Here is a 22,197-nt window from a genome sequence, read left to right on the forward strand (position 1 = left end):
CCACTCTACCTTCACACATAAAAGCCATAGGCTGTAAATGGGTTTTCAAATTGAAAGAAAACTCAGATGGTACCCTGAATAAGCACAAGGCTTGAGTTATGGCAAAAGGCTTCAACCAACAATATGGGTTTGACTTCTATGAAACCTTCAGCCCTGTAGTAAAGCCAGCCACCATCAAAGTCATTCTTACCTTAGCCTTGACCTACAAGCGAGATGTTCAACAAATAGACATTAACAATGTCTTCCTCAATGGTAGCTTACAAGAGGAAATCTATATGCAAACAGCCACCAGGATTTGAGTCATGTAATACAACTCTGGTTTCCAAACTAAATAGAGCTATCTATGGCCTAAAACAAACCCCAAGGTCCTGGTATGAAAAGTTACATCAAACACTCTTTAGCTTTGGGTTTGTAGCAAGCAGGTGTGATCATTCTCTTTACACCTACAATCATCAAGGTGTTGTATTATATGTGCTTGTATATGTAGATGATATTCTGATGACAGGTTCTTCATCTCATCTCATTCATAAACTGATCAACCAACTTCGTCAGCAATTTTCTCTTAAAAAGCTGGGGAAACCTGAATACTTCCTGGGTCTGGAAGTCAAATATCAAAGGAATGGGTCTCTTATACTCACTCAAACAAAGTACATCAGAGATCTATTGGCTAGAGTCAATATGGAAGATTCGCTGTTCTATAGATCTGTGGTAGGGGCTCTCCAATACATCACACTTACAAGACCACACATATCTTATTCTGTCAATAAGGCATGTCAGTTTATGGCAAATCCTTTGGACAACCATTGGAGCATGGTTAAAAGAATTCTCAGGTATTTGAGTGGCACATTCACTCTTGGTTTACTGCTCTCTCCTGCTCATCCAAATCAGGCACTTTCTCGGAGAGCTTATAGTGATTCTGACTGGGCTAATGATCCAGATGATAGGAGATCAACCTCTGGTACATGCATTTTCATAGGTCCAAATCTGATTTCCTGGAGTTCAAAGAAACAAACCCTTGTTGCTAGGTCAAGTGCTGAGGCTGAATATAGAGTTGTTAGAACAAGATTTGTTCTTATCAATTATCTTAGTTTTGATGATAACAATAATATGAATTTTGCTTAAGATAATATGGTACTCTAATCCAATGCAATTTCCCTTTCAGGAAATATATAAAGAGTACGCATAATTCAGCGCTCAGAAGATGTGTCTCAAATGGTTCAGCATGCAACATCAGAACATGGTCTGGCAAGACATCAGAAGATGGTCGAAGCAGAATCAGAACATGGGTCTATGGAAGCATCAGAAGAACATGAGATCAGAAGCACTGAAGATCAGAAGATGGTATCACGCTCAGAAGCACTTCAAGGTCAGAAGATCAGAAGATGCTGTGCACCAAGCTGTTTGACTCTGATGATATTCAAACGTCGTATTCACAAACATCAGATCAGAAGGAAGTACACGTGGCAGACTACGCTGACTGACAAAAGGAACGTTAAAGCTACTAAAGGCTACGTCAGTAGACACAGCGTGAACAAGGCTCGAGGTAGTTGACAAAAGCGTATAACATTAAATGCAAAGCTGTACGGAACACGCAAAGCATTAAATGCATTCAACGGTCATCTTCTCAACGCCTATAAATATGAAGTTCTGATGAAAAGCAAGGTTAACGATTCTGCACAAAATCAACTTATATCAAACTTGCTGAAACGCTGTTCAAATCTAAACTCAGAATCTTCATCTTCATCAAAGCTCACTACATTGCTGTTGTAATATCTTAGTGAGATTAAGCTTAAACTGTAAGAGAAATATCACAGTTGTGATTATCGCTTTTAAGAAGCATTTGTAAACTCTTGAATTGATTACATTAAGTTGTAAGGAACTAGAGTGATCAGTTGATCAGTATACTCTAGGAAGTCTTAGCAGTTGGCTGAGCAAGAAGTCTTGGCAGTTGGCTGAGCAAAAAGTCTTAGGAGTGAACTAAGCCTAGAGTGATCGTGTTGATCAGTAGACTCTAGAAAAAGTCTTAGGAGTGAACTAAGCAGTTGTTCCTGGAGTGATCAGGTTGTGATCAGAAGACTCTGGAAGACTTAGTTGCGGCTAAGTGGAAAACCATTGTAATCCGTGCGATTAGTGGATTAAATCCTCAGTTGAGGTAAATCATCTCTGCGGGGGTGGACTGGAGTAGCTTCGTTAACAGCGAACCAGGATAAAAATATTTGTGCATTTATTTTTATCGTCCAAAATTTAAAGTCACACTTATTCAATCCCCCCCCCCTTTCTAAGTGTTTTTCTATCCTTCAATTGGCATCAGAGCGCCGGTTCTAAGGTGCAAGCACTTAACCGTGTTTAGAAAAGATTCAGGAAGAGAAAAACGCTTCATTTAAAAGATGGTTGATGAAAGTGAAAGGACTACACCTACACCTGCATCTACATCTGGCTCTGCTGAGCAATACAACGGTAACAATGGTTATACTAGACCGCCGGTATTTGATGGTGAAAACTTTGAATACTGGAAAGATAAACTGGAAAGTTACTTTCTGGGTCTAGATGGTGATCTATGGGATCTTCTGATGGATGGTTACAAACATCCAGTAAATGCCAGAGGCGTGAAGCTGTCAAGGCAAGAAATGAATGATGATCAAAAGAAGCTTTTCAGGAATCATCATAAATGTAGAACTGTTTTGCTGAATGCTATCTCTCATGCTGAGTATGAGAAGATATCTAACAGGGAAACGGCCTATGACATATATGAGTCCTTGAAAATGACTCATGAAGGAAATGCTCAAGTCAAGGAGACAAAAGCTCTTGCCTTAATCCAGAAGTATGAAGCCTTCAAGATGGAGGATGATGAAGACATTGAAAAGATGTTTTCGAGATTTCAAACTCTGACTGCTGGATTGAGAGTTCTTGACAAAGGATACACCAAGGCTGATCATGTAAAGAAGATCATCAGAAGCTTACCCAGAAGATGGGGTCCGATGGTGACTGCATTCAAGATTGCGAAGAATCTGAATGAAGTTTCTCTGGAAGAGCTTATCAGCGCCTTGAGAAGTCATGAAATAGAGCTGGACGCAAATGAGCCTCAAAAGAAAGGTAAGTCTATTGCATTAAAATCAAATATCAAGAAATGCACTAACGCTTTTCAGGCCAGAGAAGAAGATCCTGAAGAATCAGAATCTGAAGAAGAAGATGAACTGTCCATGATTTCCAGAAGGCTAAATCAACTCTGGAAGACCAAGCAAAGGAAGTTCAGAGGCTTCAGAAGTTCAAGGAAATTTGAACGTGGAGAATCTTCTGATGAAAGAAGATTTGACAAGAAGAAGGTCATGTGCTATGAATGCAATGAGCCTGGACACTACAAGAATGAATGTCCAAATCTTCAAAAGGAAAGTCCCAAGAAGAAGTTTCATAAGAAGAAAGGTCTTATGGCAACCTGGGATGAGTCAGAAGATGATTCAGAAGATGAGCAGGCCAACTGTGCGCTGATGGCGACAGAAGATGACGGATCAGAATCTACATCAGAATCAGATTCTGAAGAGGTATTTTCTGAACTTACTAGAGATGAGTTAGTTTCCGGTCTAACTGAACTTCTGGAACTCAAGTCTCAGATTAGTCTCAAATACAAAAAGCTGAAAAAGCAATTTGAATTTGAAACAAAGAAGCTTGAGTTGGAGAATTCTGAATTAAAAGAAAAACTTTTAAAATTATCCAATAATGTTGGATCTCCTTCTGATTCAGAAAAATCCACTCCTAGTCTGAACCATATTCTGAAAGAATATGATTTAAGTTTCAGAAAGTTCTTATCTAGAAGTATTGGCAGAAGTCAGCTAGCTTCTATGATATATGCTGTGTCTGGAAACAAAAGAGTTGGCATTGGTTATGAGGGTGAAACCCCATACAAACTTGAACCTGTTGATGAAATGAAAATTACATACAAGCCATTGTATGATCAGTTCAAGTATGGCCACTCTCATGATATTAGGCACACCTCACATGCACAAAGTTTTCACATAACACACACTAAGAAGCATGTGACACAACCTAGGAAATATCATGAAACTCACATTAAGAATTATCATGCTGTTCCTCCTATTGCTTACAATGTTAAACCCAAGTTCAATCAGAACTTGAGAAAATCTAACAAGAAAGGACCCAAAAAGATGTGGGTACCTAAGGATAAGATTATTCCTATTGCAGATATCCTTGGCTGCAAGAAGGACAAAACACAACATGTCATGGTACCTGGACTCAGATGCTCTTTGTGAAGCATGTCAGAAGGGCAAGTTCTCCAAACCTGCATTCAAGTCTAAGAATGTTGTTTCTACCTCAAGGCCATTAGAACTCTTGCACATTGATCTGTTTGGCCCAGTCAAAACAGCATCTGTCAGAGGAAAGAAATATGGATTAGTCATCGTAGATGATTATAGCCGCTGGACATGGGTAAAATTCTTGAAACACAAGGATGAGACTCATTCAGTGTTCTTTGATTTCTGCATTCAGATTCAATCTGAAAAAGAGTGTAAAATCATAAAGGTCAGAAGTGATCATGGTGGTGAATTTGAGAACAGACCCTTTGAAGAATTCTTCAAAGAAAATGGTATTGCCCATGATTTCTCTTGTCCTAGAACTCCACAGCAAAATGGGGTTGTAGAACGAAAGAATAGGACTCTTCAAGAAATGGCCAGAACCATGATCAATGAAACCAATATGGCTAAGCATTTCTGGGCAGAAGCAATAAACACTGCATGTTATATTCAGAATAGAATCTCTATCAGACCTATTCTTAATAAGACTCCCTATGAATTGTGGAAGAATAAAAAGCCCAACATTTCATATTTCCATCCTTTTGGATGTGTGTGCTTTATTCTAAACACTAAAGATCATCTTGGTAAGTTTGATTCCAAAGCTCAAAAGTGTTTCCTTCTTGGATATTCTGAACGCTCAAAAGGCTACAGAGTATACAATACTGAAACATTGGTGGTAGAAGAATCAATCAATATCAGGTTTGATGATAAGCTTGGTTCTGAAAAACCAAAGCAAGTTGATAATTTTGCAGGTTGTGATATTGACATATCAGAAGTTGTTGAGCCAAGAAGCAACGCATCAGAAGCAGAGCTTCTCAGAAGCAAAGAATCTGAAGATCAAGTATCAGCTTCTCTGGAGGATCTAAGTATTTCTGAAGAACCATCTGTCAGAAGATCATCCAGACTCATCTCTGGTCATTCAGAAGATGTCATTCTTGGAAAGAAGGATGATCCAATCAGAACAAGAGCATTCCTTAGAAACAATGCAGACTGTCAATTAGGTCTTGTATCTTTGATCGAGCCAACTTCTGTTGATCATGCTCTAGAAGATCCAGACTGGATAATTGCTATGCAAGAAGAACTAAATCAGTTTACAAGGAATGATGTTTGGGATCTTGTTCCTAGACCAGATGGATTCAATATAATCGGTACAAAATGGGTCTTCAGAAACAAGCTCAGTGAGAAAGGCGAAGTGGTAAGGAACAAAGCCAGACTGGTGGCTCAGGGTTATAGTCAGCAAGAAGGGATTGACTACACAGAAACCTTTGCACCAGTGGCCAGGTTAGAATCTATTCGTCTATTAATTTCTTTTGCCACTCAACATAACATCACTCTCTATCAGATGGATGTTAAGAGTGCCTTCTTAAATGGTTATATAGATGAAGAAGTTTATGTCCATCAACCTCCTGGTTTTGAAGACTCTATGTCTCCTAATCATGTTTTTAAACTTAAGAAATCATTGTATGGATTGAAACAGGCTCCCAGAGCTTGGTACGAACGCTTAAGTTCTTTCCTTCTGGATAATGGTTTCACTAGAGGAAAAGTGGACACTACTCTCTTTTGTAAAACCTTTGAAAAGGATATTTTAATTTGTCAAATATATGTAGATGATATTATTTTTGGAACATCTAATGCTACACTTGGAAAGGAGTTTGCTAAGTCTATGCAGGCTGAGTTTGAAATGAGCATGATGGGAGAACTCAAGTATTTCCTTGGAATACAAATAAATCAAACATCAGAAGGAACGTATGTTCACCAAACCAAGTATGTGAAGGAACTTCTGAAGAAGTTTAATCTTCTAGACTGCAAAGAAGCCAAAACTCCTATGCATCCAACATGCATCCTAGGTAAGGATGAGGTAAGTAAGAAGGTAGATCAGAAGCTATACAGAGGTATGATTGGATCTCTTCTATATCTGACTGCTTCTAGACCTGACATTCTGTTCAGTGTTTGTTTGTGTGCTAGATTCCAATCAGATCCTAGAGAATCTCATTTAACTGCTGTTAAGAGGATTCTAAGGTATCTGAAAGGTACTACTAATGTTGGTTTAGTTTACAGAAAATCTAAAGAATACAACTTAGTAGGATTCTGCGATGCTGACTATGCTGGAGACAGAATTGAAAGAAAAAGTACTTCAGGAAGTTGCTAATTTCTTGGAAGTCATTTGATCTCCTGGTACAGCAAGAAGCAAGCAACTATTGCTCTATCAACAACAGAAGCAGAATATGTCGCTGCTGCTGGTTGTAGCACACAGATGCTCTGGATGAAGAGTCAGTTAGAAGACTATCAGATATTTGAGAGTAACATTCCTATATTCTGTGATAATACTTCTGCTATATGTTTATCTAAGAATCCTATTCTTCATTCAAAAGCTAAACATATTGAGATAAAACATCATTTCATAAGGGACTATGTTCAGAAGGGTGTTATTTCTTTAAACTTTGTTGATACAGACCATCAATGGGCTGATATCTTTACAAAACCCCTGGCTGAAGATAGGTTTAAGTTCATTCTGAAGAACATCAGTATGGATTTATGCCCAGAATGAGAAGATGAGAAGTTCTCATGTATGAGTATCTTCTGAAATGAATGTGGAACAATTTTTTTTAGAAGTTCTGATTGAAATCTTTTAGAAATTATGATTCGGTTATTACTAACGTTTCATTGTCTAAGTTGATTCAGAACCTCTTTTAAAGCAAAACAGCTGTTACGTTTTATCTCGGGATGGTAAACCTGTCGTTACTATTCATGGATAAGCGCGCGTGCAGTTGAAGGGACGCCGACCATAGGTAACTGTGCCAGTCACTTCATTTGTCTTTATTATCTCTCCTCACGTCACGTAACATTAAATGCTAGTCATCATTCGTTTCACTTTATTTTCTTTTAAATACTCTTTAAACTCTTCTCGTTCCCTCTCAACTTTTTCTATCTCCTTGCATTCCTCTTAAAGTTTGTCTCTCCCTCTCTTCCATATCACACCCTACCTGCAAACCCATCATGAACTCTTCATCAAGCCCAGGAAATCATGAAAATAATAAAAACAACAAACGAAAAGCTGTTGAAACATCTCCTTCCAAACCCAAAAAGATCAAAATCACCTATGATCCTCTCAAGGTGAATCCTTTCGAAGCAATGCTGTCTGGAAACTATTCTAGACGTGTGTTTCATCCTCCTGGTGAAAGCCCTCCATCTTCTCCATCTTCTTCCTCATCTTTCGACCTTCAAGACTCAGCTTCCTCTGATTTTTCCTCTCCTTTAATCTCTTCTGAAGACATCTCTTCATCTTCACCCGCTGAGGATGTTGTCTCTGGTAAAGGTGGTGGAAGATCTGCTGCAGGACCAAGTCTCCCTGATCCCTCGCCTGAAAGCCCTAGAAGCAGTCAATGAGGCGTTTCACTCCTTCATGGCATGCTGGCACAGACGTGGTCTTAGCTAGGGTCCTAGGATTTGGTCTTAGTAGTTTTCTTTTTCTTTGTTACACAACTTCTTGTAATCCTCTTTTGCTGATCAATGAAAATGTTTTCTTTTGTCGTTTTATACATCTGAATTCTTTTCATTTATTCTTTTTGATGTTATGACAAAAAGGGGGAGAAAGATAAATGATAAATGATTTGATTAAATCTATCAGTTGCTGGGTAAAGGCTCCCACACATTCACTAACAAGAACTGCAAGTTCTATATGGTTTAAGTGTTTTGCAGGTACAGAGAAGTGAAGTGAATCTTCAAAGCAAACACTAGAAGAAAAACCATGGAAACTGAAGCAAGCTGAGTGCTGTCAAGCTTCAGAGATCAGAAGCAAGAAAGAAGAATGAATCAGAAGCACTGATAATAGAATTTGAATATCATTGTCTATCCTGTTATGACAAAATTCTATTTGCCCTGATACATATAATGTTATGGCTCTGATACATTATTTGCTCTGATACATGTTTTTAGCCTAAATGCTCTGATACATTTGGCTCTGATACATATCATGTATTTGAATATACATTTTATGTTCTAACTCGTTCATGCTGACTTTTGTCGTTTAGTTTTTGTTCTGTAACATTTCAGGATGTAGAGATGCTCAGATGATGCTCTGGTACATTCAACAATGTTCTGATACAAATCTAGCATGAAGTGATGCTGGTAGACATTCAAAGTTCTGAAGCTATCCGAGGGAAGCAGAAATCAGAAGATGTGAATGCTCCAAAAGATCCAGAAATTCAAGTTCTGAAGCTGTCCTGAATGGAAGCAGAAATCAGAAGCTGTGAATGTTCTGAAGATCAAAGAAACTCAAGTTCTGAAGCTGTCCTGAATGGAAGCAGAAGTCAGAAGCTGTGAGTGTTCTAAGGATCTAAAGAAATTCAAGTTCTGAAGCTGTCCAATGGAAGCAGAAGTCATAAGCTATGAATTCTCTGAAGGCAGAAGCTTATATGATCGTCTCTACCGAAATAATCAGGGAAGTCTTTTATCAAAGTTCTTCGAGTATTTATTTCAGGGGGAGATTATTTATCTCAGGGGGAGATTGTTAATCTCAGGGGGAGACATATTCATATGCTTACGCTATAGCTGTGTAATTTGTCTTTTGCCGTCTACTCTTTCTGATCGCAAATTCATATCATTTATATATGTTTTTGTCATCATCAAAAAGGGGGAGATTGTTAGAACAAGATTTGTTCTTATCAATTATCTTAGTTTTGATGATAACAATAATATGAATTTTGCTTAAGATAATATGGTACTCTAATCCAATGCAATTTCCCTTTCAGGAAATATATAAAGAGTACGCATAATTCAGCGCTCAGAAGATGTGTCTCAAATGGTTCAGCATGCAACATCAGAACATGGTCTGGCAAGACATCAGAAGATGGTCGAAGCAGAATCAGAACATGGGTCTATGGAAGCATCAGAAGAACATGAGATCAGAAGCACTGAAGATCAGAAGATGGTATCACGCTCAGAAGCACTTCAAGGTCAGAAGATCAGAAGATGCTGTGCACCAAGCTGTTTGACTCTGATGATATTCAAACGCCGTATTCACAAACATCAGATCAGAAGGAAGTACACGTGGCAGACTACGCTGACTGACAAAAGGAACGTTAAAGCTACTAAAGGCTACGTCAGTAGACACAGCGTGAACAAGGCTCGAGGTAGTTGACAAAAGCGTATAACATTAAATGCAAAGCTGTACGGAACACGCAAAGCATTAAATGCATTCAACGGTCATCTTCTCAACGCCTATAAATATGAAGTTCTGATGAAAAGCAAGGTTAACGATTCTGCACAAAATCAACTTATATCAAACTTGCTGAAACGCTGTTCAAATCTAAACTCAGAATCTTCATCTTCATCAAAGCTCACTACATTGCTGTTGTAATATCTTAGTGAGATTAAGCTTAAACTGTAAGAGAAATATCACAGTTGTGATTATCGCTTTTAAGAAGCATTTGTAAACTCTTGAATTGATTACATTAAGTTGTAAGGAACTAGAGTGATCAGTTGATCAGTATACTCTAGGAAGTCTTAGCAGTTGGCTGAGCAAGAAGTCTTGGCAGTTGGCTGAGCAAAAAGTCTTAGGAGTGAACTAAGCCTAGAGTGATCGTGTTGATCAGTAGACTCTAGAAAAAGTCTTAGGAGTGAACTAAGCAGTTGTTCCTGGAGTGATCAGGTTGTGATCAGAAGACTCTGGAAGACTTAGTTGCGGCTAAGTGGAAAACCATTGTAATCCGTGCGATTAGTGGATTAAATCCTCAGTTGAGGTAAATCATCTCTGCGGGGGTGGACTGGAGTAGCTTCGTTAACAGCGAACCAGGATAAAAATATTTGTGCATTTATTTTTATCGTCCAAAATTTAAAGTCACACTTATTCAATCCCCCCCCCTTTCTAAGTGTTTTTCTATCCTTCAAGAGTCTTAGCTCACACTACTGCAGAAGTTCTATGGCTGGAATCTCTACTAGAAGAACTTAAAGTGAAGTACTTTTCTCCTACACTTCTCTGTGATAACTTAAGTGTTGTGCTTTTGACTCACAATCCGATTCTCCATGCAAGAACAAAGCATATTGAGCTGGATATGCACTTTATCAAAGAGAGAGTTATTGTCAACAAACTCAAGATTCAGCATGTACCAGCCTCTGCTCAACTTGCAGACATAATGACCAAGCCCCTTTCAACTGCTGCCTTCCAAGATTTGAGGAACAAGCTCAAAGTAGTTTTACTTCCACCACTTTGATCTCGTGGGGGAGTATTAGAAGTGTGTACTCTATACATTTTATTATACTTGTACTATTCTGTTCAGATAGCTTAGGCAGTTAAAATAGTTGGTTAGGTGGTTAAAAGTTTGTTACCTTTCAGTTACTCTCTATGCCTAGTATATAATACTAGTAACTGTTATATTGTAAAGTGTGAAGTTTACACACAAATTTTATTCAATGATAATGCAGAGCATTTTTCAATTCTAGTAAGCAATGATTCCTAGTGCAAGACATATGAAGTTCTGACACGCCAATCTGAAGGTGTGTCCCCGTACTGGACATGTATCGGACACCGACACACGTACGACACCTATACGACACGTATGAGACACATTATCCACTTTGCCGCACGCCGGTATTCCACTCTTTCTCTTCCGATACTCATTATTTTTCTTTCTTAGTTAAAAGTTCTCAATACAAAGGTACGTACTACACTAATTCAATAAGTTATAATATGTTTTTATTTGATCAACTTTAAGACAAGGCCAAGTTTAAGGTAGTTGATCTGGTACTGTTACTATAGCTTTGTTTTTTCTATTTTTGGTTAATAATTCTATTCTCGGGTCTGTTTTAGGAAGTAGTTGTTTTAATATTGTGATTGAAATTCTTAGTATAGCTTTGTATCTTTTGACTGAGGGACAATGATTTTCTGAATATGAAGGAGGATAAGATACATTCTAGAATATTTTTTCTTTGAATTTCATATCAATCATAGAAATTTATAATTATCGGTTATTAAAGTTAAACAATCATGATTCAATTTTTGCTCTATTTTATGACTTCTAGCTGTTTGATGAAATGCATAGCTAAAACAAAACTTAATTTATCATACTTTTCAACTCATCAAGATAGGATACAATAACACTAATACTAATATCTGTTGTTATGGAAGGTTGGAATGGCGAGTAAGGACGATGTTGTGAAAGAGAGTATAGAAGAGCCTACCAAGAATGCTTTTATGGAAGCAACTAGTCTCCACATTAATGTTTGGGAGTTGGAGGTTTGTATATCGAGACTTCTAAAAGTGGTTAAGACCTAGAAGTCCACAAACCACTTTTCTAAGGATGTCTCTCAAGACCAGTATATAGATCATGGTAACGACATCTTGGTGATGGGTTTCACCAAATAAATTAAATTAGCATGGAATGGTAGTTTAAGTATGGAATGGTAGTTTAGTCCACCAATTATGACGATGTTGAATGATAATATTAATATGGAGTTGTTGAGGGTGTTAATGTTTATGTTGTGGGCGAGGATAATGGTGTGTGTGGAGCTCAATGAGGGACCTTGTGTTTAATATTGATAGTAGTGTTCTCTAGAAGCTTCAAGAGGTCAAGATTGTATGGTTTACATAAGACTTATAGGCGGAGAAATGTTGGACAATGAGGCTCCCAATGTGGTGCAAGTTGATGCTGATATAAGGTTTCAATGATGATTTGTCCTTTTGATATAATTTTAACTATGTTGGTGTTTCTTTGTTTTCTTTCTTTGAATAATTCTTGCCTCATGCCTTTAATTTGTTCTCTTTTTATTATTTTCTTATTTATATCGCAATGTGTGTCAATGGAGTTTAAGATGCTCTTTTTGATTTTCATATTGTTGTTATCCCCAATTCATTGTGAGCTTAAGGCTCAGTTTGATAAAAACAGCGGTCGACTATAAGCTAATTGATAGCTTATAGTTTATAACTGATAGTTGATAACTGATGACTTATAGTTTATAAACTAATTGAAGTGTTTGGTAAAATTAACGGTTCAAATAGTTGATAAATTAAAATGACCTAAAAAATATTTAATATAAAATTATTTTATTTTAAGTTAAATTAAATTATAAAGGATGGTAGTGAGTTTTATTTAAACTAATAAGGACAAAATAGAAAGAAAAAATAATAAGCTATAAGCTAAAAGCTAAAAGCTATTTTAAATAGCGTCTTAAAAAATAAATTATAAGTCAATAAAATAAGTTATAAGCTTGTGATAAAAAGACAGTTACTAAACAAGTCTTTTATTGTCATATGAGCTTATAAATTATAAGACATAAGCTATAAGCTTAAAAATTGTCTTACCAAACAGAGCCTAAGATGCTCTTTTTGACTAGTTACTAAGAAGGGGGATTAAGTGTTAGGATGTGTTTGATTGGGAGATTTTATCATAGACCCGTATTTTAATCTGAGAACTCCATGTTTTTTCATAATGACAAAAATGTCTTTCACATTATTCAGTTTTTAAAAATTGACATTTAGTAAAAAAAAATCTTTGTAAAAATGGTAAAAACAAAAAAAATCCGATAATTATTTCCAAATATCTGCTACTAAAGTTTTTACAAAAGCGGGATTTTATGCATTTTTATCCGAATTTAAAAAATCTAGTATTAGTTTTTATCGGATAATTTCAAAAATCTAGAATTATCTTGAAGTTTTATCAAATTTTTGGAAAAAATCCAGAAATTTTATGATGTTTTGCAAATTTTTTTGGAAAATTTCATAAAATGCTTGACTTTTAACCAGATTTTTAGGAATAATCTGGAATTTTTTTAATTTTAGTTGTGTTCTTATCGGAAATTTCAAAAAATTTGGGAGAAGTAGGATAGGACCGAGTTTTTCACATAAATCAAAAAATTCATAATTGCAGTATTCTTCATTTGTGCGGTACAGATTATGATGGTTCTCTTGCAGATTTTTCTTAATTTTTCACCTCTGACATGGTATGTTTTACATACATGTTTAATTTTGAATTTGATCAAAAAATAATAGACTTAAATGCACTTTTAGCCCTCCTATATTGGTATTTTTAACATTATAATTTCCCAACTAAAATACCCAACTATTTGGTCTCCATTTTCAAATAAGGGACACGTGTCCCTTATCACTTAACAGATTTTTTTAACGACATGTCACCTTATATGAAAATGGGGGACCTAATAGTTGAGTTTTTTAGTTGGAGGACTAAAATGTTAGAAATATCAATTTAGGGGGACTAAAAGTGCATTTAACAACTAGAGAACACCTAAGCTCCATGAATAACTGTGCAGACTGACGCCAACCTCTTGTAGGGACGCCAAACCATCGTTGTATGATGATCGAGTTCCCTATTGAGTACCACCCACGGACTCTGCGGCCGACTTCCCCTTCAGACATATGCTATGCGACTCTAGTGTTCTTTGTCAACATCCTAACTACTTTTCTTACGTTTTGGTGTCTCTAATATATGATAGTCTATAAATGTTTTTTCTTTTATCACTTGAGGTTTTAAGATGTACTTCTAGACAATATCACATTAATTTAAATATTTGGGGCTTGAGGTTTTCTTAGCAGTGTATTTTATATTTTTCAGTAAATTGGTAATGTATCACTTAATCAATCACGAATGCCTTAATGAGGTAAATAAAATCAATTATTTGACGCATTCCATTTCCTTTTTTAATCCATGTCTCACCCTTCAATACTTCAACCCACTTCTCTTGAGTTAATATTACTTGCATCTTCATTTCTACAATCCAAAATTATTGTCTCCTAAAAACTTCTATATATGGCATTTTGAGTCCATGTTGCACAACATTAATCTATGGTGGCTGCCATTTGTTGTGAAATTGAAAGGTTCAATAATACAAAGTTATCATTAAAATCTAATAATAATATTAATTTTCATTAAAAATGTATGAGACAAAGAACATTGACAACCAAAATAACCGACATCAAGCAACAAAATAACCTACTATTAGTGTTTGCAAATCCACAACAAGTAAGAGGAGGATAAGACAAGAACACAAAGAACTTGTTTATCAAAGGAGAAATAGCAACTCTTCGATTCAATACTTTCTAAAAATTATTACAAGAGAATTCAAAAGTTAAAAGAAAAAATAGTCACCAAAATACATAAGAAGAAACTTTATTATTTAACAAAGTGTTTCCTAATCTCTCCTGCTTTCAATATATGAATCAAACAATGTTTAGAAGTGTTGTCATATCCTCTTAAATACTTTTAAAAATTTCTCAAACTCCAAAAACCTCAAGTAATTTCCACCTTTACCTCTCTAAATTTCTCTACTAAGATTGTCATCTTCTTGCCATTGTATTTCAAACTATATTATGAAGGTTATAGTAACGAAAGTGGTAAAGATCCGTATTAATAACAATGAAATCCAACATATTCTTAAGGGACAAAAATATGACCCATTAACAAATACATCTGTAAACAAAATGATCATATCCAATATCCACGAATCGCTCGGACTAAACCCACTACCCAATGACCGCTGCCGCCTTCCGCTGCACATGTCTGAATTCTTATCAGTATAATTTATCAATCATGAATGCCTTAAAGAGGTAGACAGACTCAATTATTTGACGCATGTCATTTCCCTCTTTAACTTCTATAGTAAAGCTTTCCCATTTTGTAATATTAAAATAGAAATTCAGAAAATTGGACCCGCATTATAGTTAGTAGTTAAGAATTTCACTCTCTACAGAAGAAAAAAAATGCTTGTGGACCATTCTGATGCTCGTGCTTCAGTTTCATTTTTCTTCTTAAATACAGTAACACAAACCTACATTCCCTTTGTCTTAACTCTCTTTCCAAACTAGTAATTTATCCATTTCACTTCTACATATGGAAGAAGAAGCACAAGAACTGCAACTTCACCAAATAGATACGTCACACAATTAATCTTTTGTTACCATGTTCACGTGACATAGTATAGCATATTTGTCCAATATCATAGTTTCATCTAAGTTGAAGTTTGATTATTGTAGATTCCAGAGAAGACAAAGAAACATCATCACTGGAGGAGAATAGCTTTGAAGATCAAACAATGAAAGAATCAGCAAGGGACGGACCTACCTTTGCTAGTGTGTGGGTTGATGCCCCCACTAAAATTTTAATTCCTAGGTATAACTTGCTATAGTGTGTGTAATGGGTTAAACTTCATGCACTTTCATACCAATATTTGGATAGGAATGGACTATCAATCACAACAGTAATAATAAAATTCAACATATCTATATAGTATATACTTTCTTTGAAACGACAGTAATTGTGTTACCAATGCAATGAACTTGACTATTGTGTTTAAATTATGTATAAAGTTTATATATAATTTAAACTTTAATAATTTTAATGAACTTAACTATTGTGTTAAATATTTTATACATAATTTAAACTGTTATGTTATAAAATGTATTGTTCGTACATTTTTATATTTTATTAATATTAAGTGATTATTCTCTGTGTAATTTTTTATAGATTAATTTTTAAGATATATTTTTAAGTATAAATCAGATGTCATTTGCGTGTAGCAGTAGAGACTAAAAGATTTAATATTGATGCTTGCTCAGCAATGGATTCGAATTCAGACCCTCTTATTAAATTGGAACAGACCTCCGTCATCTCATTCAAATATTCTTGAGTATTCTTAAAATATCTTTACAAATAGTGTAATTTTTTTTAATATGCACATGTAAAGTATTACACTATTGTTCATGACTATTAGTCTCATGCTAAAAAAATTAAAATTCATATATGTAAATCGCTCCCACTATATAAATTTTTTGGGCCATCATTAAATGCCCCCACAACTTAAAATTTCTGGGTCCGTCCTTGTCAGCAATGATGAGAAAAAAAAGCAGATATTATTTGAAGATAGCCATTTATACTGTACTTGTGTTGGTAGGGCAGTCAGCTGCAACACTTCTTGGAAGATTGTATTTTGAAAAAGGAGGAAAGAGTAAATGGATGTCAACACTTGTTCAACTTGCTGGTTTCCCAATTCTATTACCTTATTATTTTTCATCATATCAACCAAAAAACTCGCCGTAAATAAAAATAATAACATCATTGATCCAATTCCAAATCAACCATTTGTTCTCATGCAAGCTTTTGTGTATGTCTCAATTGGTCTAATGATTGGATTAATCTGTTACTTATTTTCATTTGGGCTATTATACCTACCTGTCTCTACTTTTACACTTATTAGCTCATCCCAAATAGGTTTCAATGCTTTATTTTCTTATTTCATGAATTCAGTCAAGCTCTCACCTTACATAATAAACTCCTTAGTCCTTCTAACAATTTCTTCCTCCCTCCTTGTGTTCCAAAGTGAGTCATCAAATTCCACAAATGTTTCAAAGAAAATGTATGTGATTGGATTCATATGCAGCTTAGGTGCATCTGCAGTGTATGGATTGGTCCTTTCCCTTACACAACTAGCTTTCAGGAAAGTTGTGAAGAGTGAGAGTTTTAAAGCTGTTATGGATATGATAATTTATCAGTCATTGGTAGCTACTTGTGTTCCTCTAGTAGGACTTTTTGCAAGTGGAGAGTGGAATGGTATAAAGAAAGAAATGGAAGAGTATGAGTTGGGGAAAGCTTCTTATGTGTTGAGTTTGAGTTTCACTGCCATAGGTTGGCAAGTCTTTAATATTGGCTGTGTTGGACTTATATTTGAGTTTTCTTCTCTATTTTCTAATGCTATAAGTGTTGTGGGTTTGCCTATTGTACCTATATTAGCTGTGGTTATCTTTCAAGACAAAATGCATGGGATTAAGGTCATATCTATGGTGCTAGCTGTTTGGGGCTTTATATCTTATATGTATCAGCAGTATTTGGATGAGAGCAACGGCGAGGTGGAAAAGAGAGATCCTTGTCACTTTACTGAAGGTACTTCACCTCTAGAAGTGGATGAAGAAGATGGTGATCGTGGATGCAGGTTAACCCAATGATATGTCCAAGAAGAATTAATTTTGTATGGCAAAAATGAATTGAGTTTGTTCATATCATTGGTTGGTTTTATATTGTTGTGGATCTTATATAATTAGTTAGTATATTGGGTTAAGAACTCAAGCAAACATGAATAATGTTGTTAGTAATAGGAAGTTTAATTTTTCGCAACCAATAAGAGGAATAATAGAAAGTTAGTTCAAAAGTTAGTTATATAGTTGGAAAATTAGTTAGCTTGTTTTAGAAGTTTCTATGGCCTACATGTGATACACATTTTGATATTGTGAGTCCATCACCTTCATATTTAAATAATTATCTTTCAACAATTCAATGTAATGAGAAATTACTTTCTTCTCCATTCTTTTGGGTTCAATATTGTTTAACTTCTTCAAATTCTAACACTTACAATACAGATGTCAAGATTGATGTCCTAACACCAACACAATGTCAAGACAGATGTTATGACATCTGCTGACTGACAGAACAAATATATCAAAACTGTAATAAAATAGAGAATGATAATTAACACAGATAATTGTTAATCTGGTTCAGTGCAACTCACCTAAAATGGGGGCTACCAAGCCAGGAAGAAAATCCACTATAATAGTATTAGTTCAAAGCCTAAACAATCTCAGTTTACAACTTATCACCTAATCATTACTTCTATGCAATTTCTACCTAGGAACCTCCTAGATATGACAACCCCTCTCACTTCCCACAATCACCTCAATGATTAAAGATAGTAATAATTCCAACATATGTACCAAAACCCGTCACAATCCCAGTGACTAGAAGAACCAAATAGAAAGATTACACTTTCAAATAATTAATACTTGATCTTGCTTTAAAGCTCCAATCAAGAACAATAATCAACTCTTATGCTTAAAAGTTTCAAGAGTGATAACAATAACTTGACAAATAGTCAAGTAACAGTCAGTCAGACTCAATGCATCAAAAGATACATGAGTGATACAAAGAAAACACAAAGAACTTGAACTCCTCTCAAAACCAAGCATTATTTGCACTGACGGTTTCTTCTTGTGAATGCTTGTTTTACTACGTTTAGCAAGTCCTTATTTATAGACTCTTGCAGTATGAACTTGGACTCTTTCATCAAATTCAATCTTCTCTTTTTTCAATCAGCTGCAAGATCTTCAAAGAAAATAGGAACAAATCAAATCAAATCAGAGTTTCCTAAAAAAAGTCTCAAAGATCCTTTTTTTGAAATCAAATCAAAATACATTTGTCCTAAAAACTTCTTGATTGGCTACGCTAGTATGAGTGCCTCAATCTTCCAGAAACTCATATTTTTCAATCAAATATTCAAGGATTAAAACCAGTATACAGTAGTTACACATAGTCTTCATCTTCAAAGCTCACTAGAAGTTAGATGTTCAAACATGTTGTCTAACATCACATCAACACAAGTCTTTGGAGCTTGTACAATCAGATAGGTCCATTTTATCTCCATGTCATACTGAACCAATACTCCCTCTCAAATGGAAAACCTAGATATGAACTACCCAAGTTCACACGTCAGAGGCACATGTAGCAGAAGATAACAAAATCCTCAAATATTAGGCAAGATGTTAGAACATCATGCACACACTTCTCCAGTCTCTAGTAGTAGCAACAACACATCACAACCAAAAAGCATGACAAACTATCATGCTCCCCCTAAACAATTGTATCCAGCAAGCTACCATAGTAGCTACTATTTCCTTAGCAGTAACACAGTCCTATCAGTATGCTCATCAACATGTTAGAACATGTCTCATAACATCTGGACAATTGTTTAGCAGCACAGTCTCTAGTACGCCAAATATGATTTTTAGTAGCACAACTACGAGAGCGCTTTTAAGAAAAAGCGCTGCTATAGGTTTCGCTAAAGACAAAACAAAAAAATAAAGGGAAAAAAACGCTGCTAAAGGGGACTCTACGAGAGCGCTTTTCAAAAGCGCTGCTATAGGGGAATATATGAAAGCGCTTTTCAAAAAACACTGCTAAAGGTGTCTCTTCGAAAGCGCTTTAAAAAGCGCTCGTATAAGGTAAGGCTACGAAAGCGCTTTTTTCCTAAAAAACGCTGGTATAGGCCTAGGCTACGAAGGTGCTTTTCAAAAGCGCTGGCATAACATTTTTTTTTTAAATTAAAAGCAAAATTATACTAAACGATTTTGTTTTGCATTTAGAAATTAAAAACAAAAATTAAGAGAACGTTCATTCATCACTCATCAGCATCTCTCGCCGTCATTCATCGTTTTCACTGTTGAAACCTAGAAGCTCTCCGCACCACCGTCTCTCGCTGTTTCACTGCAGCACCTCGCCACCGTCTCTCTCCACCTCGCCACCGTCTTCTTCCCTCATCAGCATCGTTCATTCATCACTCGTCAGCATCGTTCACTGTTCGAAACCTAGAAGCCCTGAACTTGATTCACAACCTTGGATTATCGTTTGCTGCTTCTGGTAAGTTACTCGAGACAATCCGCGGTGGTTTGTTTGTTTGAGTGTTCATGTTCATTTATCCTTGTATTCTTTTGTGTTACTGAGAATGAATTTCGTGGTTTTGGACTAAGACAATTTGTGTGGTTTTGTTGTATTTTACCTTTTATTAGAGTTTTGTATTAGGTTAGGAGTCTGAATTTGTAGGCTATCAATAGTAGTTAGCAGTGCAGCTCTTGACTTGTAGTTCTGTTGTGGTTGATATCAAGTAGGATTCTTTTGGGTTTTTTATGCTCACATTGAACGTGTTATGTATTCAAGGGGGTGAGAATACTACTTTACTACCAATTTGTTTATTGTGGTTGAAGCTTGATTTTGAATAATTGAAACTGAATTTGACATTTTCTCTCTTTTATAGGGAATGAAACAGAGTTTGTGAATATCCTTTCAACCGCGTAGTAACGTTAACGATTGAAGATTTTTGTCAACAAAAAGGTTAGTGACTACTGAATTCAGATTTTGTTATTTAGTGAAAATTAACAATAATAATAGTTAGATTAATTCAATAATAATTCTTGCTACTAAACATTAAATTAATATAACGTGAATATTATTATAAATCATAGAATAAATGATGGGTCTGTAACGTATAGCCTAAATATAGTACTGCAAGTGCACAGCCTATCGAAGTAATATATAAGATTATCGAACCACAGAGACCAATCGTCAATCTATCAACACTATTGTTAAGGTGCTTATCTAAGGTGAACATGAATATTGTTGCGAGTGCAGTGCAACAAGGTAAGTGAGTAAAGTGAATAACAGTTTAAAGCGATAGGTTGGAATATAAATCATGAAACCAGACTATATTCTAGACATGTATCAGTGAAATGACTCATGGGGCAGTATTCTCTATTTGTAGCAAAGAACCAATTTAATAGGAACTTGTAGCTTTTGGCTACTAAGAACCGAATTTACTCTTTAATTTAACTTCCTTTATTGTCACATATAAAGGGTGCCTTCCGTGTTAAAGCAGTAAATCTATTTTTAAGAAATTGATAGTTTTGACTCAACAGAAAAGTGATTTTACTTGGAAAGATTAACTTAAAGAGACTCTTGGCTTTTGACCAAGAGTCAGATTTCAAACCTACAAATGCGTCTGGAAATAGTTTCAAAATTGTTTTCTAAAATGAGTTAACGATTCCTATTTAACCAACCAAATCGCTTTCGCTTCTTTTGCTTGGTTAAATAATAATCAAGTCTATCTTTGATATGGACGAATTTCGATCTTACCCAATAAACATTTTAAAGCATAATTTGACTCAAGTTAAAAGTAAAACATCCCTAGAGTATTTTCACTAACACTACAATTAGAACACAGACATGATCACAATCATTACATTCAAACCCTTATGATTTAGCCAGACATAGTAATTGCGAGTCTATAACACATGTAGACTATGGTAAGTGCGTTTAGAGTCTATTAAACGTGTAGACTATGGTAAGTGCGTTTAGATTCTATTAAACGTGTAGACTATGGTAAGTGCGTTTAGAGTCTATAAAACGTGTAGACTATGGTAAGAGCAGGAAAATAAATAAAGCAAGTAAATTGAACCTTACTCCGATCGGAGATTGAATCTTGATACAAAGTGAAGGCTGGTATGATAAACTTCAACCAAAGTGCTCCAAAACTCAATTACAACTCAATCTACACCGTAGTAACTCCCCGGCGCGAAGAGGTTACTACTTTACAGATACTGATGGTATATGGCTTAAGTTTGTACTAAGCTTGGATAAAAAAAGAAAATGAAAAACTAACTATATATATAGTGGATTCTGGATCAGCGTAAAGACAGGAGTTCCCCTCAACTCCTTTTGGGCGGGAGTCTATTTGTGAAGGCCGCGGGCGCGGCAGCTCAACCGCGGGCGCGGTGAGGAGTAACGGACATGATCGTGTGATCGTGGCAGTTGGCTCCATCATGAAGTGGGCCACGTCATCGCGTTCCCTGTAGCCGGCGCGGTGCAGAACGCCATAAGCACAATTCTTCGTGAAAAACCCTATTTTCTTGGCGTTTTGGCTCGTTTCTTCACTAGAGGCTCCGAAAGGTCAAGAATCCTGAAAACAAAGGAAGTACAAGCATAATACGAGATAAAGACAATAAAAACTAAGGAAAACATGTGATATTCGAGCCAGAAACATAGTGCGATTCAGTGTGATCAAATCCTCCCACACTTAGACTCTTGCTTGTCCTCAAGCATCAACTCTCAAAAGTAGAAAAAAGGGAAGTTCTGGTGTTTACACGTTTTGGGCAAAGAGGGCTTTTAAGTTCGAGTAAAGGTGTGTTGCTAGGCACTAGCTATCTGAACTAAGGTTATCGTGGCAACACTAAACGCAAGAATGCGAACATAAGCCTCATAAGTATGCAGACTGACCCCTAATATCCTACTATGCTAAGACTCTTTTCAGTACGAGGTCCTTTTTCATTCGGGTGCAATCACATTAAGGC

The 22,197-nt window shown here is 35.8% G+C and overlaps 1 protein-coding gene and 1 pseudogene across 1 annotated transcript; both read left to right on the forward strand.

Moving 5' to 3' along the window:
* The first annotated feature begins 237 nt into the window (after positions 1-237).
* LOC131658757 (uncharacterized mitochondrial protein AtMg00810-like) lies at positions 238-11,970 on the forward strand. Its single transcript, XM_058928017.1, has 3 exons — positions 238-1,053; positions 11,431-11,538; positions 11,848-11,970. The coding sequence occupies exons 1-3, from the start codon at positions 238-240 to the stop codon at positions 11,968-11,970; spliced, it is 1,047 nt and encodes a 348-aa protein (XP_058784000.1).
* Positions 11,971-16,141: 4,171 nt separating this feature from the next.
* LOC131658758 (purine permease 21-like) lies at positions 16,142-17,253 on the forward strand (annotated as a pseudogene).
* The last annotated feature ends 4,944 nt before the right edge of the window (positions 17,254-22,197 follow it).

Source organism: Vicia villosa, linkage group LG3 (assembly GCF_029867415.1).
Source record: "Vicia villosa cultivar HV-30 ecotype Madison, WI linkage group LG3, Vvil1.0, whole genome shotgun sequence".
NCBI classification, from domain to species: domain Eukaryota; kingdom Viridiplantae; phylum Streptophyta; class Magnoliopsida; order Fabales; family Fabaceae; genus Vicia; species Vicia villosa.

What these genes read in the sequence shown, in the direction of transcription:
- LOC131658757 (XM_058928017.1), top strand. Translation starts at nt 238, where the DNA reads ATGTCTTCCTCAATGGTAGCTTACAAGAGGAAATCTATATGCAAACAG. An exon ending in CTGAGGCTGAATATAGAGTT is followed by an intron (nt 1,054 to 11,430) that starts GTTAGAACAAGA and finishes TTGTTATGGAAG; the next exon opens with GTTGGAATGGCGAGTAAGGA. An exon ending in TTAATGTTTGGGAGTTGGAG is followed by an intron (nt 11,539 to 11,847) that starts GTTTGTATATCG and finishes TATTGATAGTAG; the next exon opens with TGTTCTCTAGAAGCTTCAAG.